The 23418-nt window shown below is 40.5% G+C and overlaps 1 protein-coding gene across 3 annotated transcripts in view; it reads left to right on the forward strand.

Moving 5' to 3' along the window:
- Positions 1 to 541: 541 nt before the first annotated feature.
- Positions 542 to 23418, forward strand: part of kdr (kinase insert domain receptor (a type III receptor tyrosine kinase)) — an 83897-nt gene continuing 61020 nt past the window's right edge. For 2 of the 3 annotated variants that reach the window (XR_010963415.1, XM_067987365.1), the window contains exons 1-7: positions 542 to 875; positions 9501 to 9582; positions 11206 to 11414; positions 14263 to 14387; positions 14790 to 14958; positions 18827 to 18966; positions 21890 to 22061. Coding sequence is in view for 2 of the 3 variants with exons in the window: in XM_067987365.1 (XP_067843466.1) it covers positions 812 to 875; positions 9501 to 9582; positions 11206 to 11414; positions 14263 to 14387; positions 14790 to 14958; positions 18827 to 18966; positions 21890 to 22061 (961 nt within the window). In the remaining variant the exon portion in view is untranslated. The remainder of the gene's footprint in view (positions 876 to 9500; positions 9583 to 11205; positions 11415 to 14262; positions 14388 to 14789; positions 14959 to 18826; positions 18967 to 21889; positions 22062 to 23418) is intronic. The other variant, XM_067987374.1, reaches the window with a different exon arrangement.

The following is a 23418-nucleotide window of genomic DNA, read 5'->3' on the forward strand; positions in this document are numbered from 1 at the left end:
ATTTATGCCTACTCTCTGTTTCCTATTAGCTAACCAATCCTTTATCCAAGATAACAATGCACCCATTTAAAAAGCTAATACACATTCCGCATTGTGCAATTAACTTTGTTTTTTTTACAGTATTTGTATCATTGCACGGGACCGACAAAACTTCTTTTCACTTCCTGAAAATAGCAGTAATGTTGAAGTGCTGCATAATTACATTTAGAAAGTTTTATTTTTGCATTTTATAACGGCTACGTTTAAATATAATCCTAATGTTAACATTGTGTGCGAATGGTGTTTCTGTGCAGACATTTTTCAATATGCGTTTTTAATGCGAGCTTGCTTTTTTGTGAGCGATCTAACATCCACATGCACTTATTGCAGTTTTCGTACTCAACTTCGCGATAATGTTCCTTTCTGGGTTGCTTTGGGTGTTTTCCCTTTTTTTGAGGATCCACTGCACTCGTCACGTGACGGGTGGATCAACTTTCCTGGCCTGGGACCTCCTCCTGTATATAACCAGCAAATTGCCATGTCCATTCAGACCAAAACTTGACACTCATCCAACCGAACCCAAAGTACAACATCTTCCTTTTCAGGACAACCGAGAATAACAGCTACAGGATTATCACTTTAGCAACTTTTGCAGACACCTTTTAAGCCCCAGTGAATTAAAGGTGACTTTCACGTTACACGATTCCGATCGCGAGTAAGAGAATGTGGCTGTGAGGCTGGAAATCATTCAAAACGGCCGCATTGAAGCAACGACAGGTCGAATAGTCCACTAGAGACCACGTTATCTAGATCCTGGGATTCGTATTCTGATATGGCGGAAAAATTGGTTTTCGCGCTGTTGGTGTGTCTGCGGGTGGGGATTTCTGATGCAACCGGTAAGGGCTATCTGCAAACAAACGTAGCAATATTGTTGTGTAATGTTTAGTGGCACCAAATTCAAACCGAGCAATTAGGAACACAATTCAAGTAGAATCGCAATAGGAAACCCACAAATATAGAAATTGTTTCGTAATGCAAATTTGAAATTATTTTGCAAATTAGTGAAAACGTTATGTAATCGGAACTGCATCGGAATTTGAACCGTGTGATATTTAATTGTATTTGATATTTAATTGTATTTGAAACTGATGCCTGAGGATGGGGTATGCAAATTAAACACTAAGCAGGGGCAGTACAAAAGGTAGTTTGTTGGGATGATATAAACTGATTATGTGAAACATCTATAGCATTCAGAAGCGGAGAGTCCGACCTGCTACTTTTCAAATCCCACTGAACAAACACAGCTGGTACCTTAGCCTAAAAGAATAGATCGCAGCAAAGCATAGTCCAGCTTCTCGCCAGCTGATGCAGTCTGACAGATCGACCTGAGGCCGTTTCTTAAAACGATTTGCGATGTTCTGGTTAGTTAGAGCTGTTGTAATGCAACGCTGCTGAGTTCTTTAAACATTCACATACTCTGAAAACGGGTAAATAGCAGCGAATTGCAGGGTCACAGGTAGGAAGTTAAAAAACAGGGTTTTGGATAGAACTCAGGTGTCTATCTTCATGATAATCGAAATGATTATATTTGGATTACCTGGACAGGAAAATTCTAACAATAGTCAGTTGTTTATGAAGAACTGACTTTTATAATTGAGGAGTTTTTAAAACAAGTTTGTAATGATCTTTAATTTACAGTACAAGTAGACGCCGTGCACTGGTCAGTTCCACTTCGCACATGTCTTCCTCTGGGCCCTGCTGTCCACATTATTCATTGTTGAGGCAGAAGGTTGAAAATGATGGAAAGTTGAGCGGGACCCGGAAATTTTGTACAAAATTCAAAGTTATGTTAAGATTGGCTAAAATTATGTCAAATTACTCTTCTTTCGGATCATGATGTGGGGATCTGTCGGTAGTGCACCGTGCGTATTCTACCGAAGTGATCAAATTTCACCAAAGAAATGCGTTTGTTCAACTCGGAAACACAGCAACCAAAATCAGTCGGATTAATGAGTGCCAAGCAAGGCTCTCTCCAGTAGCTCGAGTTTAACACTGCCGAGTAAATAACAAGTCTGATGTGAAAGTGTAGATGGGCCAAGTGACTGGGGGGAGGATGATGGCGATTTCGGATTTCTACAGTTCAGAAAGTAGGAAGAGGACAACAGATCCAAGGGACACCGCCCCTTTGTCCATCTTTTATTTGTACCTGCACCACTGTAGCGCATTTTTCGATGCCCTTACAATGAATAATGTGGACAGCAGGACCCAGAGGAAGACATGCGCGAAGTGAAACTGACCAGTGCACGGCGTCTACTTGTACTGTAAATTAAAGATCATTACAAACTTTAAAAAAAACTCCTCAATTTTTCGAAGCGGGATATCGTAAAGTTGCTGCAGGCCACAGCTGCACATTGTGAAGATTCTTCAGGGTCTGAGGAAGGGGTGTCAGTATTACGGACTGAGGTCTCATTTAGTGGCTACACTTCACTCCAGGATCTGAGGAAGGGGTGTCATTGTTACGGACTGAGGTCTCATTTAGTGGTCGCACTTCACTTCAGAATCTCTAAAAACAGCCTGACCAACAACCAATAAAATTGAGCTTTTCCTGCTAAAACAAGAAGAAAAATTAAATACAGAGGAGCATCTTTATCGATGCTTGAGTACAAAACGGGCCGAGCCACATTCCCACCTAAATACAAATATCTCCAGTCTGGAACAGATCCACTATTTGTGATCCAACGGAGACATACCGGATCCTTGTCCAAAATAACATATCTGCGTACATACTATATATATATATATATAGTAGCCCCCAGTTTTCTGAATATTACAAATAAATTTCAATTTAATCGCGTGATCCTTGCTTTTAAATCATGGAGCACATAACCTGGCCCCCGGAGAGAAAGAAACCAGAACAAAATAATTATATTAAAACCGCCAGTCTTCCCATGTATTCCTAGAAAAGGAAATTGAAAAAGGCCCAGGGGCAGAGAGGCTTTGAAACCCTGGGTCATTATTCACTTTTACAAGGTTTTTAATTCACTGCAGTTACCCAGTAGCTGATTAAAGGTGAGCGGGTAGTAGTGGGGGGCAAGTCGAGTTGCTGAAGTCTGCTGTCAACGCGGATTGTCTCGCTGAAGTAGCTCATGACAGACGGGCAGGAGACGTGGGAGTAGTTGCTGATCAGAGGAAATCTGTTAGACAATGCAAATAAGTGCAAGTATCCGAGAACCGACAGCGGTCATTCTAATGAGGTGAATCTGTACACACTTTTAAACTCAACCAGTAGCTCTGAGGTAAATTCGATTTAGATCCTGACTATTTATTCCTCCAACACCCTTCCGAAATAGGGAGATGATGTCTGTACTGTACTATATTAGCAGAATATTTATACAATTCACGTTACTTAAAACTGTCACAGCGATTAATTTTAATGGCAGTAATCGTGACCTGATAGCTAGGCATAAGGGATATTTCTGTATAAAGACCGTAGTCTAAAATATAATGAACCGAATAAACAGAAGTTTTTTTTAATAGTTTGTATAATTGCATTATGTCCAAATCACTTCCTGGTGGCCTTCATTATTCAGCACCTCTTTGGAATTTTTAAAACTGTTAATGTAATTTAAGAAAAAAAGTTTAGAGAAAACCTTGAAATTCCCCAATTCCCCAATCTGCTGATTGTCCACTTTATTCCAATATTTCACATCCTTTGTAAGTCCTTGAAGTTGGGCAACATCAGAAAATCGGAACTCTGCCCAGAGTTTGTGAGGTTTCAATCAGTCAGCTAATGCTTGACCATCTGCCCTTCATCCTGTTATGATAAATGCTGCAGAACTACGCACTGCGATTTGAAGAGACAGTATTCTCTTTGTCAGCAACTATTTTAGAACTACTGCATTACGGAATAAAGTACTCTGGATGTCCCATCGGTACGTTCCTACCATTGTTGAGGTGCTCACCTAGTTATTCAAATATTTCCTTTTGAATGCTGTGTTTCTGTGGATCAGATGAAGTACACTGAAGTACAGTAACTGTATCATTATATTTTACCGAAGAAGCTGTGTATAGAACTGGAGAATATTGTGCATTTTTCATTTTCCTAATATATCTGTACTTGAAATTTTACTTGGTTTGTCAGCAAAAGGTATACTGTGTCACACAAGATCACAAGATACTTACAGATGAGGAAAGCCATTTGGCCTATCTTAATTCATCTATCCAGAATAACTCTACACTCCCCCATATCTAATTGTTTCTTAAATGAATCCAGGGTTTTTGCCTCTACCACTTTCATGGTGGCCCATTTCAAGTGTTTATCACAAATATATATATATATGTGTATGTGTGTGTGTCTGTGTTTAAATACATCTACATATATAACACACACACATCACACATATTCAATAACTTTCTGGTCTTTCAGTCTTCCATCAAAATTCAAAATGCCAAGTTGTACAGAAACTCTTACAATTTGTCATAACTAACACTACTGGAAGTAAAGCAGCTGTCTGACCATTGTGCACATATCAATTTCCTGCAGCTGATGAAAATCAAAAAATAAATTGAAATCCTCTGCATTAATTATAATTTAGGGAAGTAAAATTTTGACTTATGAGTCTAATAATGTGATGCCTGGTAACCATAATACCCATGTGTGTGGAGTGCAGGTGAACTGTGACATCGGTTGCTGGGGCATTTAGGCCTGTTGTACATACCGTGGGGATAATGCAATGGGAAATCAGCTGTGGCACTGAGGGCCAGCATACCAGGCCTGCGCTAGAGTCATTGGTATCTCAAAAAATGTTTAAGGGCCTTGTTCTATAACACAGTTTCAGTACATGAGCAGCAGTGCTGGAGCTCAGCACCCATAATAAACAGGTGCTGGTTGGTTGGGCCTTCAACCATGTTGGCTCCAGTTCTTTAAAGGTATCTATTTGACAGTTGCAAAATCTTGACTTTGGTTGTTTATATCGTGGGTTTCACTATTGCTCCTTCTTAAAGCTGGACCTCATCTGCCATCAGTTAGCTAAGGGTACTATAATTGAGCTCAGCCCAATTAGGATCTATGGGTATCCTACTTCTCAATCTCTGCTGGTTCCAAAGGAGGAAGGGCTGAATCAGAGGAAGCATGTAATACAGATTGGCCTTGGTATCCCGGATGATTGAAGTCTGGTGGGCCTTATGCATCCTTAACTTTCAAAAGAACAAGTGGAGAAGAGGAGAACTTTCCTCAACCAGTAGCAGCCGGCCCCTTATGTACCCTTGAGTTGGCTGTGTGCTCGGTGTTTGTTCCTTGCCACATTTCATTGGCCACAGAGCAAACACACTGACACAGCAGCAGTAGAGTACAGTGCTAAAAATGGACAAGCCTATGTTTTTGGAAAATAAGTGAATGTCCCCAGTGTGCCGTGCATTCTCTCTCTGTGATGCATCACCACACTTACAATGAAGCACTGTTAAGATTCATTGTAACACAACAGTGTAAAATTAAGCAAAGTCTGAACACTCTTACCTTGGCAACCTTTCAGAGAGCAGCAAGTTTCTTCTTCACCTGCTCTCAGCATCTGGCCACAGTTGAGTCAGCATTCACTCTTTGTGCTCCCCTGCTCTGAAAAGGATTGGCCTTCTCTCCAGCACCTCCTGCAGCAGAACCTCCATTTGGGAAGAGTGCTGTTCCTCATCCTAGGCTTGATGCAGCCATTTCTACCTTCTAGCAGCAGTACAGTTTTAAGATGACCAGCAACCTTTCAAGAGCTGTGGGCAGCATTTAAGGTGCCCATTTTACTTCATGTGGTGTATGCTGGTAGCGCTACAATATTATGTAAAGCAGCTGACTCCACATTGTAACGTGAGCTCAGCTCAAAGCATTAGAAATGCAGGCAGCATCTACACAGCATCACTCCCATTGTCACAGTACTGTGACTGTGTTAATGAAGAATCTTCAAAGTACAATATTTTGTCAATATATAAAGGAGCTAAATAGTAGGCCTGGTTCCTTTTGCAGCCAGAAGCAGCATTCTCCAAAAATGGCTTCCGTGTCACCATGCCAACTACTGAAATATGTTTGTCATGTAGCAGATCCTCTTTGAATATATTTTTTTAAAATGTTACTTTCTGCTAAAGTAGTTTGCAAATTGGATACAATTGAAAATATTTTCCATTAATTAAATTAACAGTTTGCTTTATCTTTTTTGACACATTATTTATGTATCTACCTCACTCTGGTACGAACATTGAAATTGACGGGCAGGAAAAGTCCAGCTGGTCCATCATACCTGCCTCACATCATGATGGCCAGACCATCATGGCCAATCACTTCTTCCCTCCCCCGACCTTCCCCTCCAACTCTCTCCCACCCCCGCAGCCATGTAATCTCCCCGGAGAGGCAAAAAACCCAGAAAAAACCCAGTGCCAATAAGGGAAAAGATACACTGTAAAATTCCTCTCCGACTCCATCACGCAATCGAAACCAGTCCAGGAGATCACATATTATCTATAAAGACACTTACCTTCTATATGATGCGATCTCTGCCCCAGTCAAGAACTAGTCAGCTCCCTCATGAAGGCATGCAGAGAGTCAGCACCCACCACACCAGATGGCAATGAATTCCAGAGGTTCACAATTCTCTGGGAAAAGAAGAACTGCCTAACATCCAGTCTATTCCTAATCTTCCATAGTTTAAACTCATGTCCCCTGGTCCTCCCCAACCTGTTAAATTGGAATAATCTATCAATAGGGACGCTATCCAGCCCTTTAATTATTTTATAGACCTCTACCAGGTCACCTTTAAGTCTACACTGCTCTAAAGTAAATAAACCAAGGTTCTTGAGCCTATCTGAGTAGCTGAGGTTCTTTCAACTGGGAATGATTCTTGTAGCTCTCCTCTGGACCTTTTCCAAAGTCGCTATATCACCCACCATGTGGGGAGACCAAAACCGGGCACAGTACTATAGATGCAGTCTGACCAGCAACCAGTTTGGTGTCAAAATGGTGTCCTTTGATTTATACGGAATGGTTCTATTAATACAGCCCAATACTTTGTTAGCTTTAGCTACACTTTCTCTACATTGGTCATGAACCTCAGTGATCTGTGCACAATAACACCGAGATCTTTTTGTCGCTCAACCTCTTTCAGTATTGTTCCCTGCAAATGATATGTGTATTTCCTACATAAGAGGTTAGCGTGCAAAATTAAATCACATGGGATCGGCGGTAATATAGTGGCATGGATTGAAAATTGGTTAACAGACAGGAAACAAAGATAGGTCTTTTTCGGGGTGGCAGGCGGTGACTAGTGGGGTACCGCAGGGATCAGTGCTTGGGCCCCAGCTATTCACAATATATATCAATGATTTGGATGAGGGAACCAAATGTAATATTTCCAAGTTTGCTGACGACATAAAACTAGGTAGGATCGTGAGTTGTCAGGAGGATGCAAAGAGGCTTCAAGGAGATTTAGACAAGTTGAGTGAGTGGGCAAATACATGGCAGATGCAGTATAATGTGGATAAATGTGAAGTTATCCACTTCAGAAGGAAAAACAGAAAGGGAGAGTATTATTTAGATGGTGATAGATTGGGAAATGTTGATGTACAAAGGGACCTGGGTGTCCTTGTACACCAGTCACTGAAAGCAAACATGCAGGTGCAGCAAGCAGTTAGGAAGGCAAATGGTATGTTGGCCTTCATTGCAAGAGGATTTGAGTACAGCAGCAAGGATGTCTTACAGCAGTTATATGGGGGTTTGGTGAGACCACACCTGGAGTATTGTGTGCTGTTTTGGTCTCCTTACCTAAGAAAGGATATACTTGCCATAGAGGGAGTGCAGCGAAGGTTCACCAGACTGATTCCTGGGATGGCAGGACTGTCATATGAGGAGAGATTGGGTTGACTCGGCCTGTATTCACTCGAGTTTAGAAACGTATCTCATTGAAACGTATAAAATTCTGACAGGGCTAGACAGACTGGATGCAGGAAGGATGTTTCCCCTGGCTGGGGGGTCACAGTCTCAGGATACGGGGTAGGACATTTAGGACTGAGATGAGGAGAAATTTCTTCACTCAGAGGGTGGTGAACCTGTAGAATTCTCTACCACAGAAGGCTGTGGAGGCCAAGTCACTAAATATATTTAGGAAGGAGCTAGATAGATTTCTAGACACAAAAGGCATCAAGGGGTATGTGGAGAGAACGGGAATATGGTTTTGAGATAGAGGATCAGCCATGATCATATCGAAGGGCTGAATGGCCTACTCCTGCTCCTATTTTCTGTGTTTCTATGTTTCTATGTATTCCGTGTTGGCCCTACCAACATACATGACACTCCATTTATCTAAATTAAACGCCATTTGCCAATATGTGGCCCACTCCCCTAGCACATCTAAATCTTTTTGGATTTGATTGCACTCCGCTATCATTTTAACCCTTGCACAGATTTTATATGATCTGCAAACTTACTTACCATACTCCCAACACCACCGTCCAGGTGATTAATAAAGACCATGAAGAGTAGCAGGTCTAGGAGGGGTCCCTGAGGGACACCACTAGTAACATGTCAACAAGCTGAACCGCATCCATTAACTGCAACTTTTTGGCTGCGGCATTGAAGACAATTCCTCATCCAGCTTGTCAAATTTCTGCTGATACCACAGGATTCTTGTGAAGTAACCTAGTGTGAGATACTTTATCAAAGGCTTTCTGAAAGTCCAGGTAGACAATGCCTACCGGTAGAGTCAGGCTTTATTAATTGAACCTACAGCTAAACCACACCCCATATTTAATAGAACATCTTGCATGTAAAATTAATAAATGAGATTTGTAGCCAACATAGTGTAATATAGGTATATATTTGCATTGTTTCTTGGAGAATTTGTGATAGACTGTCAAGATAGAAAGGTTTGTCTGTTATTTATCATAACAACTTCATGCAGTAAATTTACTGTGACTTTTTAAAAAGAATAACAATTATGTAACCTGTTAATTTTCTTGTGTACGTTGCAACTCTGCTACTTCATCCTCATTTTTCTATCACAACCTCCAATCTTCATCTGGACCCTCAAACACTGCAGCAGACATAGTCTCAAGTACAAGAAAAAATATATTTTAAAGTATAGTTTTACAAGGTTCCTCAGGGAAAACAGTCCCTGGACCCTCCCTGGAAGAATTTCCTTCCTATCTCCCGACAACAGTAGTTACACATTTTCTAGCCCTGGCTACACCCTTGTGTACTATACATAATGTGATGTCCATTGACGACTGATACATGGAAGCTAGTCCTCATAGGTTTCCATTCAATCAAACTAATATAATAGTGAGGTACTCAACAAGTGTTGCAAAACAAAGACAACTTATTTTGGCAAAAATCAGTTCTCACACAAATGCTGCAAGAGTTTGGATTTTTCAGTATTGAAGTTCACTTCAGCAGGTCTCTAATTATTAAACTAATTTGCACTGGTGTATTCACTCTATTTAGTATGTACAGATGTTTATCCTTAAAATTAATCAGATGTTTTAATTTGCAGGCTCCTACTCTCCACCTCGTCTTAGCATCCAGAATAAAGAACATGTAATTAATGCTAATGACACTTTAATAATTACTTGCAGGTAAGAGGAAGTTCAACATTTTACATGAGAAAATACTTTTAAACTAAATGCATTATATATCACATATCCTTGTACTTACTTTGTATGTTTGTAAATATCTATCTATGTGTGTACATTTCTGTGTATCCATTCAACCTATTTATCTATCTGTCTGTCTATCTACCTATCTTTATGTAGATAACAATATATTATGTAGCAACTATAACCTAGAAATTACTGCTGATGATATCAGTGGACAAACACTTAATGTACTTGTATAACATCCCATTATCTTAGCAGAGGTACAGATCTATTAAAGATAAACAAGTTAACACTTGAGTAAAAATGGTGATTAGAGGAATATCTTATGAACACATTAATTGTTCATCTGCTAATATCACAAACAACTTTTATACATGAGCTAAAGTCCTAGAATTATCTTATCTAACTATCCATCTATATAACAATCTTTCTATCTATCTGTGTCTATCTGTCTATCCATCTGACTATCTATCATCTATCTATCGATCTATCTATATCTATCTATGTGAATGTATCAATAACAAACCGTATTGTTTATAATTTGCTATGTGAGCATGAAGTTCATCCCATGTCTTCAAACAGACAACTGTTCACCATTTCAAGTTGTTCTGTATTAAAATATATTGATGAGCTACAACTTTGAAAGAAAGTGCAACAATTACAAAATCATAATTGGTTATACATTGTTATGGAAATTTTGCAATAACTTCTAATTATCTTTCACTGCAGTGAAATATAAAATGTGATGTCATTCACAGTCCATGGTTCATGTAACACTGTCAACAAAGGTGGCATGTGGACAACATTTTATGGGTTCAGATAATTCCTACTTGAACTATGATTTTTTTAAATCTCAAAATCCACATTTAATGTAATGGCATTGAATTTGACTCTAATTGTTTTTTTTTAAAAACTGCTGAAATTTCTTCATTTTGTACATAAAATTGTTATTAGATTGATTAAAATATTTGAAAAAATATCCAGTTGAGATGGCAGATTTCTTCCTCGGGTTGCCCCTTCCCATTGCCTGCAACCACTTCACCTCATAAAGCTGAATATCCCAGTATATGTTGATATCCCGAAAACCAAGGTCTACCGATAGCAGAATACATCTTGCAGGCTTCTCACTGGGGAGAGGCACCAGCGAGAAGCGTTACTCCATAAATACAAAATAGTTCGATAAAATGTAATGTTTTCGAGCTGCTTTTCATTACAATTTTCATATTTAAACAGTGCCAGAGATGCCAGAAAAATATATTGCAGCAGTCTGTATTCATGAAATAATCTCACTGCACATCACTATGAGCTCTATAATGTTCTCTACGTAATTATCCTTTTTTAACTTATACTTGAAATGATTATTGTATTTTTCCCTGAAAAATCCCTAATCTAAAAGAAATTTGGTTAAATAATGTGTCATTTCTATTCTTGTCTTCATTCCTTTTAGGAAATTTAATGGGAAAAATAGTAAATTCGTAATTGAACATTTATCCTCTTCATTTTGTTAAAAGAGATTTTATGGTTAACTACATTCATTTAAAAAAAATCTTAACGGAGCTCTAATTTTCTAATTGAGAGCATGTTGCTTCTGAATGTTTGCAGTAGCGGACATGGACCGCTGGAATGGTCGTGGCCCAGAAATCAAAGTAGCATGGAGCACAGGATATCATTGAGGGACTGCACCGAAGGGACTTCGTTTTGTAAAACTCTCATTCTGACAAAAACCATTGCAAATGATACCGGAACATACCGGTGTTTCCACAAGTACTTTCCGGTCCAAGTAGCTGCAAGTATCTATGTCTTTGTTCAGGGTAAGAAAACTTTAATTTATTTTTGAAGTTATTTGACTTACATAGTCTTTGGAAATAAATTTGTTGTGTATATTAAAGAAAATAGCAAATATTTCCACTTCACCATTGTCATTACTCCCCAGTGGCTATTTCTTCTGTCGGTTTAGTATGATCGAAATATTCCAATATAGTGATTTAAAAGACAAATAAAGAAGAAAAAATATCACAGCCAACAATTTTTTGATCTTCATAACATCGTTCGCTGGTCAGTTATAGCACAAGTGAGAGTCGGAGTAATACCAAATGAATTCCATATTAGCGTATGCAAATACACACAACTAGAGCTCGATTTCAACTGGTTAAATGTTCTCCAGTAGTATTTCAATTTAAACTTGTATTTCCTGCAGCATGTGTACTCATTCTCTTTTACTGTTTGATCTCACGGCAATGCGTCTTTTGTGGTACCAGATACAGATTCTTATCAGAGGCTGTACAAATGATCACCTTTGCTTCAACTGGAGCAGTGTAGCCACATTAAAGCTCACCACATGCTGGGGTTAACCTCCATAGGGTTCCTGTTTTCTGACTTCCAAAGCAATGTGGTTAAATGCAGAGTGCCTCCAGCACTTCCTTCTGTCTTACCGATCAGACAGAGTTATAATGAGAAAACAAACCAATTTCCTGATTGGTGTCCTTGACTCCGTGCATTTTATGTCAGTCGTGCTATTATACTTTGGGTAATTGTGACTCAACCTCAAATAGTAACTTTTATATAGAGGATTGTGATCCGCCTAGAACTGTAATGCTTAACAAAATGATACTTTTTGAAAAGCACCTCAGAAATGTATTGAAAAAAAACGTGTGCTCCATTTAAAGTTAGCTGGCCGAGAATCTTATTCATACCTAATGCAACTCACTTACTAAAATATTTTGTAAGGTAGCTGATTTTAAAATAAAACAGACAACAAATCCACCAGTGTCATATAAATAAGGAAAGTCTTTGTGTACTGTATCTGAATTTAATATAAACAGTCCGAGGGAAAGCCCAAATATTGGCCTCTGGCATATGTTGACTTTCTTTCAGCTTGTACCTTAGTTGCAGGACCAATAATAAGGGAACACTCCATTGCAGCTGATGGGATGCTGAAAAGATTGATTGGCTAACATCACATTTTTGAGCAATTTTGAGTGCCCTCGAGCTATAGAACTTTTAATGTTTCACTGGATTTCATAGAAGTTGCAATAAAATATATTGATTGATTTATTATTGTTAACGTGGCTGTAGGTGTTCGGGCTGATACAAAGTTCCCTCAGAGACTTTTTGTAAATCTGCCTTGCTGCAAAGTCATTTTATTCAGTGGTAATATATACAGTCTTTCACAAGCCTTTGGGAACTTTTTACCCCAATATTGACATTTTTGTACATCTACAGTGTATTTTGAATCTGTATCAAAGTTGAAAGGAGGCAAGCAAACATTTATCAAACATGGATGGCAAATTACCTCATCATAGTCACCGAACTATAGGTGTGGTACTCAAATAATGCTGTAATTACTTGACGTTGCTTCATATGGAAATTGTTTCAGTAAAACTCTAATTGCAAGAAAAAAATGAATGAAAGGATTTAGGCCCTGAATTTCCATGGAAGTTCTGCTGACTCTTGCCATAACTCCAGTGGGATTCCAGCAGAACCCTCCGGAAAACATCAGGGACCTGGTTGCGTGGTCCCCGCCGTTTCTGGGATTTTCCAGATGGCCATGCAAGGAACCATTCCACACCACTTGCAAGGCCCGTGATGTCAGGAGGTGGCCCAGTGCGGGTGGTGGTGGGGGGGTTCCTTACCCTAGGAGTTTACTGTCTCAGTTGGAACCCGGCATAGAACTAGAGGCCAGTATGCGAAAAGAGATGAGGCACACTGGCCTCCAGATGTGCCGAAGTGGGCCCTACAATGCAGTACAGGTCAGGGAAGTGACTTTGGGCATCCGACGAATGGAATTTAAGTAAAAAAATCTGCATTGGACCTTTTTCACAGGGGACTGAGGGGGTGCACAAAGGGGTCTGGGGAGGCCTGGGCAAATACCCACCCCCTTTCCCAAAGGTGGGCAGGAACCAGATTTTCTGGCCGATTGGGGCAGGCAGACATCAGTGATGTGCCTGTAGTGGCGCGGGTGCACGCAGGCTCAATGCAAATTAGGTGGTCGCCCGCTGACTCTGTGTGGTCAGTGTTGGAAAGCACCATTGGGCGCAATCACTGTATAACTGCCGGGATCACTGCCCGCAGATTTGTGAGCACTTAACCTATTTTCTTTTTCAATACTCCTGAATTTATGGCGCCATCCTTCAAATCAAGAGGGAGAAATAGGGATTGTCTTAGCGATGGATGGATCTCTTGGCCACTGTAGCCAGTTTTACTCCCTTTCATTCAACACATGCATGCTTTGGAAGGCAGGAACTATTGACTTTTCCTCCCTGAGATGAACTGCATCACAATCTTGAGATGCTCTTGATGAAACTGTATGAAAAATGGCAAAACTTTCTCCTTAAGTTGGTTCGCCAGTGAAGGCTGGCTTGGAATCCTGAATCTCCGGAATGAACACCAGTCTTCCACCAGTAGAGCAACAAAAGAAAAATACACCTTGAACCTTACCATTTAGTCTTGGTGTCATGAAGTCAAATGGACCTCTACTCTTAACCTCATCAGGAACCATTGGCATTGCTTTAAAAGAGTAGTCCAATGAAGGCAAAGTCTTAAAGGACTTTGCAAATATATTACTCCAAGGATTTAATCTAGGTCACCAGCATCTGTTGATAGCCCAATATATGCTGCAGGTTATAACAAATCACTTCACTTTTGTTGTTTGCATTTTAGATTATCAAATGCCCTTTGTGAATTTCCATCCCGATAAACCAGAAGCTGTGTACATAACTGAAACCAAGACGCTGGTCATTCCATGCAAGGTTTCCATGCCGGATCTTAACGTGACTCTACGTGCGGTAAATATAATTACTTATCTATGTTTCTGCATCATATAATTTGCCTAATTTATATTAAAGTATAGTTTGCATAGTAATAGCCACACTATTAAAGTTATGAATCTACATATATGTCTAATGTAATTTTGTAAGTAGCCCCTGGCTATGTGATCACTTTGAGGATTCTTTTTTTGTTTGCAAGCATTTTAGAAAACTGGAGACCTCCCTGAAATGGGAAGGATCTTAATCCTCTGTTAAATCTACCACTTTAGTTTATTGTAAATTACTATGCATATTTTATAATGTATTTGTTAAATAATCATTTAATAATCATATTAGATAATCATAGCAATCGTTATCAATTATTATATTAGTATTACATTTTTTAGTCCGTTAAATAATTCCTGTTTAATGTTTGAACAGAAATATCCGGAAAAATACATTGTTCCTGATGGAATGACAACTTTCTGGGACAATCAGAAAGGTTTCACTATTTTGAGTCACAAGATCAGTGATGCAGGATTGGTTCAGTGTGAAACAACAGTAAATGGAAGTGTCTATCATTCCAATATTTATGTGGTGGTAGTTTTAGGTAAGGCACATCTTGTACATTTATATCGAAGAGGCTAAACTTCAAATTTTAGTACAGAACAATTGTTTGATTTTGAGAAAGATGGGGCTTGTGCTGCGCCTGCCCGAAGGAGTTGTCACGGGGACCCGTGGCATTTTTGAGGCCAGGCCTCGAGCACTTTAATTTGGCGAGCTGCCAGTGTGAAAGATGCTCCCTTTAGGCGGCTCGCCGACCTGGTAGTGGGATATTTGGTGGGGTGGCTGATTTTGAAGGGTCCTTGAAGAGGAGGGGTTGGAAGTGTCAGGAGTGAAACGAGGAAACCAGTTTTGAGCAGCAGTCAAAATGTTTGTAGCACTTATAGCAGCAAAGGCATTAATGGTGAAAACCTTTATGCCTCAAAACCCATAAGCAACTGGCACAAAAAAAATTATCCCAAGCCAGCATTCAGCTTCACTTGACAGCAGCTGAGGATCCCTTTAATGTGCACTCAAAATGGCTGCCTCGCAACTTCTACCATCCATATTTAGTGGGCGGGAGCAGGAAGTGGTAGTAATCAATCAGGCAGAGACAAAAAAAATGGCTATCGGGGTCGTAACTACGTCATCTGACCCTGATTAACATATTTTCATAAGGCTCCTGCCTGTTTCCGGAGGGTGTTCCAGTCTTCTAGATTGAGATCCACCCAAACATCGGAGCAGGCAGGAACCAAGTTTCAACCAGTCACACTTTTTTGGTCCCTCAACCACCCTGCTTTGAAGTGCAAATGCTGCGGTAGGGACACGAAAATCGCCCCCAGTTTTTTCTGCACAATTTCTACTCAAGAGGATATGGTTACAGCATAACAGTGAGAGTACAGTTCAGTGACTGGGGGAGACATTCTAATGCATAGTCTAAATAGTTCCCTGCTGAAAATAATAGGGATGTTTATCAGCCTATAAAATGAAACGTCTGTACCGTGGCCCATATACATCTCACTTTAACAGTACTACAGTGCAATCTGTGTACTGAGATAATAGTTAATGAGAGCTGGCCAGTTTATACTGCTTCTCACAGTGGGGCTGCTCTGCTGGCTGATAACCCTGAGCACAGCTACAGACAGTAGGATGTCACTTCACTAAGATTTAATGCTTATTGCCTGCTGGGACAGAGGTTTGGGTTGGGGGATCGTTTACACTACTGTGTCTCCAGTTCTGTCAACAGGAAACCTAGCTCTCCTCCAGTAAATAATTTGATTGCTTTTACACAGCCAATTCATTGTAGAATTTAGTCCATACCAAATTCATTTGGCATGAAATTGATATTGTAATTGGTTGAAGCTACACCCAGCAAAGGTATTTCATTTGTTTTCTTCACATTTCTTCATGCCACAGACAGTTGCCTGATTGGCAAGGTTAGAATGTCAGCGTCACGCTGTAACTTGTTGTTAGGAAGAGCTTGAACTTATTCTCCACTTGATTTTCTTTCATTTTCTCTGGATAAAGTCCCGATCTCTGCCCTGCATTTAAATATGGTGGCATGACTGACAGTAGGAATTCACCATCTGAGTAATCTCAGTGATTGCCTCCCTGCGACCCTTCAGCCTGTTGCGGTGCATTGTGTTGTGTTTCTGCACCGCATCACAAATCGTTTTTTGTTGAACGTTTTTTCTTAGAAATAATTTTGGGTTCAAATAATGTTCCCTAGTACCCAAAAAAATGGGAAATTAGGATGTATTAAAAAATTGTGACTGAAGCTGAGACTATGTCAACATTTAAGAATAGATTAGATAAGTAATTGAAGGAAAGGGGGATAAAGGGATATGAGAACTGAGTGGGCACCTGCTCATGTGGAAAATAAATATCACACGGAGTAGTTGGGCCAAATGACCATGTTGCAATTTTTGTGCAATTCTATGCCAGGGTCTCGATGGGAATCAAAGTCCAAAATTATATTTACATCCTTGATTGTGACTCGTATGATTTATGTATTCACAGTTTGTGTGTAACAGTTATAGTTTGTGTTAAAATATCTGTACAGTTGATGAGGTCAAAACCTCCCTTATTGTTTAAACCCTGAATTAAATCAGACATCTTAAAACATACAAGGCCTCCTCCGACAGGTAAATTCTAAACACAATTAATGGGGAACTCTTTAAAAAAAAGATCTGCTGACTTCATGTGGTTTTGAAAAGGCTGCATTTCTTTATTAGATACTTGTACGGTACTCAGAAATAAGCAACTACTGAGTTATATTTTTGTACTGGACTACATTGATTAAAATCTTGTACTACAAGCTTGCCAAAAGAGAATATATTATTTGTCAGTACAACACTCTGATTGCCAGTTGGTGCAGTTTCAACCCAAAACCTAATATTAGAAACAAACTTTTAATGCCATAAGAATATCAAAGCTCCATGGTGAGACCTAGTAGCCATAATGATGGGGCAAAGGAACATTTGGCAGCACTGGCAGAAGTCAGGACTCCAACAGCAAAACTTGGAAAACTCATAAATGGAAAACATGGGAGACTGTATAGGTGTCACAAAGAATACACAATTTTAGGTCTATGTTCAATACAGACAATGTCAGGGATTTAGATGATATATGCTAAGAACAAAAGAACATAAGAAATAGGAGCAGGAGTAGGCCACAGGGCCCCATGAGCCTGCTCCGCCATTCAATCAGATCGTGGCTGATCTTTGACCTCAACTCCACATTCCTGCCTGATCCCCATATCCCTTGATTCCCCTACTGTCCAGAAATCTGTCTATCTCAGCCTTGAATATATTCAACGACTCAGCATCCACAGTACTCTGAGTGAAGAAATTGCTCCTCATCTCGGTCTTAAATGGCCCACCCCTTATCCTGTGACTATGCCCCCCTAGTTCTAGATTCTCCAGCCAGGGGAAACAATCTCTCAGCATCAACGCCGGCAAGCCCCCTCATAAACTTATAAATTTCAATTAGATCACCTCTCATTCTTCCAAACTCCAGAGAGTATAGGCCCATTCTACTCACCTCGCCTCATAGGGCAACCCTCTCATCCCAGGAATTAATTTAGTGAACCTTTGCTGCAGTGCCTCTATAGCAAGTATATCCTTCCTTAGATAAGGAGACCAAAACTGTACACAGTACTCCAGGTAAGGTCTCATCAAAGTTCTGTACAATTGTGGTAAGACTTCCTTACTTTTGTACTCCAACCTCCTTGCGATAAAGGCCAACATGCCATTTGCTTTTCTAATTGCTTGCAGTACCTGCATGCTAACTTTTTGTGTTTCTATACAAGGACACCCAAGTCTCTCTGAACATCAACATTTAATAGTGTCTCACCATTTAAAAAATATTCTGTTTTTCTATTCTTCCTACCAAAGTGAATAACCTCACATTTCCCCACATTATACTCCATCTGCCACCTTCTTGCCCACTCGCTTAATCTGTCTATATCCCTTTGCAGACTCTTTGTGGCCTCCTCACAGCTTACTTTCCCACCTAGCTTTGTATCATCAGCAAACTTGGATACGTTACACTCGGTCCCTTCATCTAAGTCATTAATGTAGATTGTAAATAGCTGAGGCCCAAGCACTGATCCTTGCGGCACATACAGGGAGATTTCCTTCGTGCGCTATGTGTAGTGAAATTGTAAGTGATGTTCTAGTGTGCTTTTGGAGATCATCTCCAAAACAGGTTTAAATTTTGTTACACGAAGGAAAACATCCCCTCAATTTGTAATATTATCTGCATCCCTCAACACACTTCTTAGGACTCGTAATATATTTCATTTATTATCGTGCCATCATATAATGCATAATGGTGTTGTTTATCCTTTTGCTTCAGCCCAAAGATATACTTCAAAATGGTAGCACCAACCAAACTATAACATCTTTAGATCATGTTTGTTTTCCTTCCTGTAGGAACCAAGATTCATGAGCTTACATTGAACCCTCCATCCCCAGTCGAGTTGGTGGTGGGGGAACGCTTGATACTCAACTGCACTGCCAGAACTGAGGTCAACGTTAGGCTGAACTTCCATTGGACGTATCCTGGCATGAAGGTATAACATATGAAAACCTTGCGACTTTAGTTAGTTGGGAACAGCAAAAGTAAATATTGCTATGGGACAAATCCATACAGACCAGAAAGGTCCTGGGTTCAGTCTCTGATACCCCAAGCATAAGTTTAATGCCTTCACTAGAGAAGGGGAATGAAGAGGAGAAAATTGGGCATGAGGAAGTAATCTCATGATAGTCGTAAGTGTACACCTTTTATATGTTTAACTGGAGGCACTTCTATTCTATGTGAATGTGTTGAACAGGGAAAGTGTAAAATAGCAAACCAGTACCAAATGAAATAAAATTGATAGTGAACCCTTCTTATGCTCCATACACACAGAGGTGAAAAACTCCAAAAGCTCTTAGGTAGGGGTAGGTATAGACTGAGATGATCAAATACTCCACAGGACACTTTCCTTTGGTGTTGGGTCAGGTGACAGCGATGTTGTCTGAGGAGGGCAGCTGGCCAGAATTCAACAGTATAAATTTGAGGACGATGAATATTCTGGGCTTTTACTTGATGACCTCAGGGAAATTTTCCCTCAGGAAATTAAATGGGTCCATTAGAGTAGGGTAAATCACTCATGATCTGTGGAATGAATAACAGGCGGCTAATTCGATATCACCCGTTTTACACCATCACCCAAAGTTAAAATTACCCCCCTTTATGTTTCTACGAGATGGGTTAATAAACAGATATTTCCACATCAGTACCATTCTTTGGTTAGTTAACGTGGAGGTGAGTTTGACCAGTGCTGGAAAGAACCCCCATCTCTTCTTCCTGAACTGTATTCCCTCTTTTCTAAAGGACAACTATACTGATTGGTTACCGAGAGAAAAACTTAGTTTGAATATTAGTTGAGATTTCAAGTTGGGAGTACAATTCTCTACAGTTAGCAGAATATGACATAGATTCGTAGAGAAGTTACTGCACGGATGGAGGCCATTTGGCCCATTGAGTCCATGCCAGCTCTATGCAAGAGCAATTCAGCTAGTCCCACTCCCCCGCCCTATCCCTGTAGCCTTACTAATTTTTTCCTTTCAAGTACTTATCCAATTCTCTTTTGAAAGCCATAATTGAATCTGCCTCCACCACCCTCTCGGGCAGTGCATTCCAGATCCTAACCACTCGCTATGTAAAAAAGATTTTCCTCATGTCGCCTTTGGTTCTTTTGCCAATTACCTTAAATCTATGTTTTCTGGTTCTTGACCCTTCTGCCAATGGGAACAGTTGCTCTCTATCTACTCTGTATAGATCCTTCATGATTTTGAATACCTCGATCAAATCTCCTTGTAAACTTCTCTGTTCCAAGGAGAACAACCCCAGCTTCTCCAGTCTATCCAAGTAACTGAAGTCACTCATTCCTGGAATCATTTTAATAAATCTAGGGCATAATCTCAATGTTATCATAAACATTTCATTGGATTAATTTTGAATTTCTGTGCATTGCCTAAAAATTTGGACCTTATTATGGTTCATAATTGCTTTGCTTTGTTCTCAATATAGAAAGAATGAACTTGTATTTTTATAGAATTTTGTCATATTCTCAGGATGCCCCAAAAACACTTCACAAACAACAAATTACTTTTGGAATGTAATCACAGTGGTTATATAGGCAACGTGGCAGCCAATCTATACACCACAAGATTTCACATATAGCAAGTGAGATAAATGACCTGTTAACTTGATTTAGTGGCAGGAGCAATGTTGGCCAGCACACCAGAACAACACCCTACTCTTTATCTTTTACATACATCTTAACAGGTGGACAGTTTAATGCCCCATACAAAACACAACAGCTATGATAATGCAGCACTTTCTTAGCATCATACTGAAGCAATATATTATGCAGTTTAAGTCCTAGATTGGGGCATGAATTCACATCACTTGATTCAGAGGTAAGAATGCTACCAAATGAGCCAAGCTGGCACACCACAAGTAGTATCCACTTAATGCAGTCCACTTCAGAATATATCCAGTAGATTTTGAAACACATTGGGGTAAATTTTATAAGTGAGCCAGGAAGAGGGCGGGGGAGGGGGGAATTCTTGACGGGAAACCCGGAAGTACGGGTTTCCCGGACGTCCTTATGATTTTGACACATGGCCGTCTTTCATTTCAGCAGGTAAGTCTTAGATGGTGAGGGAGGTCGGTCATCGGGGGGGTATCAGGGGTCATCGGGGGGATGGGGGTCATTGAGGACTCAGTTATCGGGGTCGGGGGTCAGCGGGAGGGGTCGGGTTCATCGGGGGGTCGGTTATCGGGAGGGTCAGGGGTCACGGAGAGTCAGGAGTCATTGGGGGTTGGTCATCGGGGAGGTTGGGGGTATTTGGGGGGGGGAGTCATCGGGGTCGGCAGTCATTATAGGGGTCATCAGGGGCTCAGTCATGGAGGGGTCGAACATCATGGGGGTCAGACACCGGACATCGGGAGGGTCGGAGATCGCGGAGGGTGTCGAAGATGGTGGGGGTGGGTCAGACACGGGAAGGGGTCGGCTGATCGCAGCATGGGATTGCGGCAGGTAGGCTTGTTGGGCCTGGAGGAAACACTCCTGCTCCTTCTGGCCCACAAGCTGTGCAATAAAGGCACTTATGTGCTGAGCTGGGCCTTCTTGCCTACTTTTACGTGGCGTGAAGCTGAAGGCCCAGGAATCCCGGTCCCCAGGAGTTAAAAATAAAAACCCTGTCAAAATGGAGGTCCGTGGCCTCCTTAAAAGATTTCACTGACCAACCCGCCTCCTGAGAGCGGGTTGGTCACCCACCCCTTGACCCGCCTCCGTTAAAACCAGAAGTGAGGGTTAGGGTTGGGTTTTACTTTTTTACGATTTTTCCCTTCCCATCTGCCCCCAACCCATCCGTTTGTGGGACTAAAATTTACCCTATTATAATGGATCTTTTACAAACATGACTTATTTTTACTTACAGCAGAACCCACACTTATTCAGCGAAACAATGAAACGAGACTTACCCAATAAGCTGGAACTCTCAAGCATTCTGATCATAGATAATGTGTCAAAAGGAGATGAAGGCAAATATTTCTGCAGAGCTTCCAGTGGAACCATGACACTGGAGAACAGAACCGATGTCATCATCTATGGTGAGATCTTCTATATGATGTGCTGTAAAATACAGGAGCACAACTCAGGGGAGACTCTTTAAAACTTATAAAGCACTTTATTGTTAACAATTAAAAGAAAAGATAGACATTCATTGATGACTGTCACTGGCAAATGTAGTGCTGAACTGAGAGTTTCTACACGAATCAACTGGCCAGCGAAAGTGTAAAGAACGTGTTTTGTCATTTCAAAATTCAACTTGTTCGCTTGTTAAAAAGAATAGCCTGGATTTATACAACTCATGGGCTCTGGATATAAAGGGCTCATAGGATACACAGGGCTCATAGGATATATAGGGCTCTGGTGAGACTACACCTGGAGCACTGTGTACAGTTTTGGTCTCCTTACCTAAGGAAGGATATACTTGCCTTAGAAGGGGGTGCAACGAAGGTTCACTAGATTGACTCCTGCGATGAGGGGGTTGTCCTATGAGGAGAGATTGAGTAGAATGGGCCTATATTCCCTGGAGTTTAGAAGAATGAGAGGTGATCTCATTGAAACATATAAAATTCTTAGAGGGCTTGACAGGGTAGATGTGGAGTGGCTATTTCCCCCGGCTGGAGAGTCTAGAATTTGGGGTCATAGTCTCAAGATAAGGGGTCGGCCATTTAGGACCGAGATGAGGAAAAATTTCTTCACTCAGAGGGTTGTGAATCTTTAGAATTCTCTACCCCAGAGGGCTGTGGATGCTCAGTCATTGAGTATATTCAAGACTGAGATTGGTGGATATTTGGACACTAAGGGAATCAAGGGATATGGGGATAGGGCAGGAAAGTGGAGTTGAGGTAGAAGGTCAACAGTGATCTTATTGAATGGCGGAGCAGACTCGAGGGGCCGTATGGCCTACTCCTGCTCCTATTTTCTCATGTTTTTATGTTCTTATCATCTGTCAACTTGAATTCAATCCTAATCCACAGAAATATAGATAAACACTTTTTGTTCTCAGATTTATGGCAAATGTATCTTAATTTTATGTGTTAAATGGATACTTTTTGGGTAATGTGAATCTCTGAATTCCTCCAATATATTTTGCATGAATCATTCATTACAATATAAAGTGTATTCAGTTTTAATACCGAAACCATAATTACTGATAATATCATCATCCAATCATTTAAATTTTTTGTGCTCAAAATGATGAGCTGTGTTAGTGCTGAGGAATGAAACTCTTGTCCATTTTTAGCTATTCAATTATCAACATCAAGCCCTCTCAGGCCAGCTATAGCATAGTCAGATGCAAAGTAAAGCACCATCTACTCTGCCCAACTGCAGAACAGCACCCCTACCTGCAGCAGCATGACAGTTTTCCCCATTTGCCACCCCAGTCATCCTATGTCC

The sequence above is a fragment of the Heptranchias perlo genome, chromosome 1, assembly GCF_035084215.1.
Source record: "Heptranchias perlo isolate sHepPer1 chromosome 1, sHepPer1.hap1, whole genome shotgun sequence".
Lineage (NCBI taxonomy): Eukaryota > Metazoa > Chordata > Chondrichthyes > Hexanchiformes > Hexanchidae > Heptranchias > Heptranchias perlo.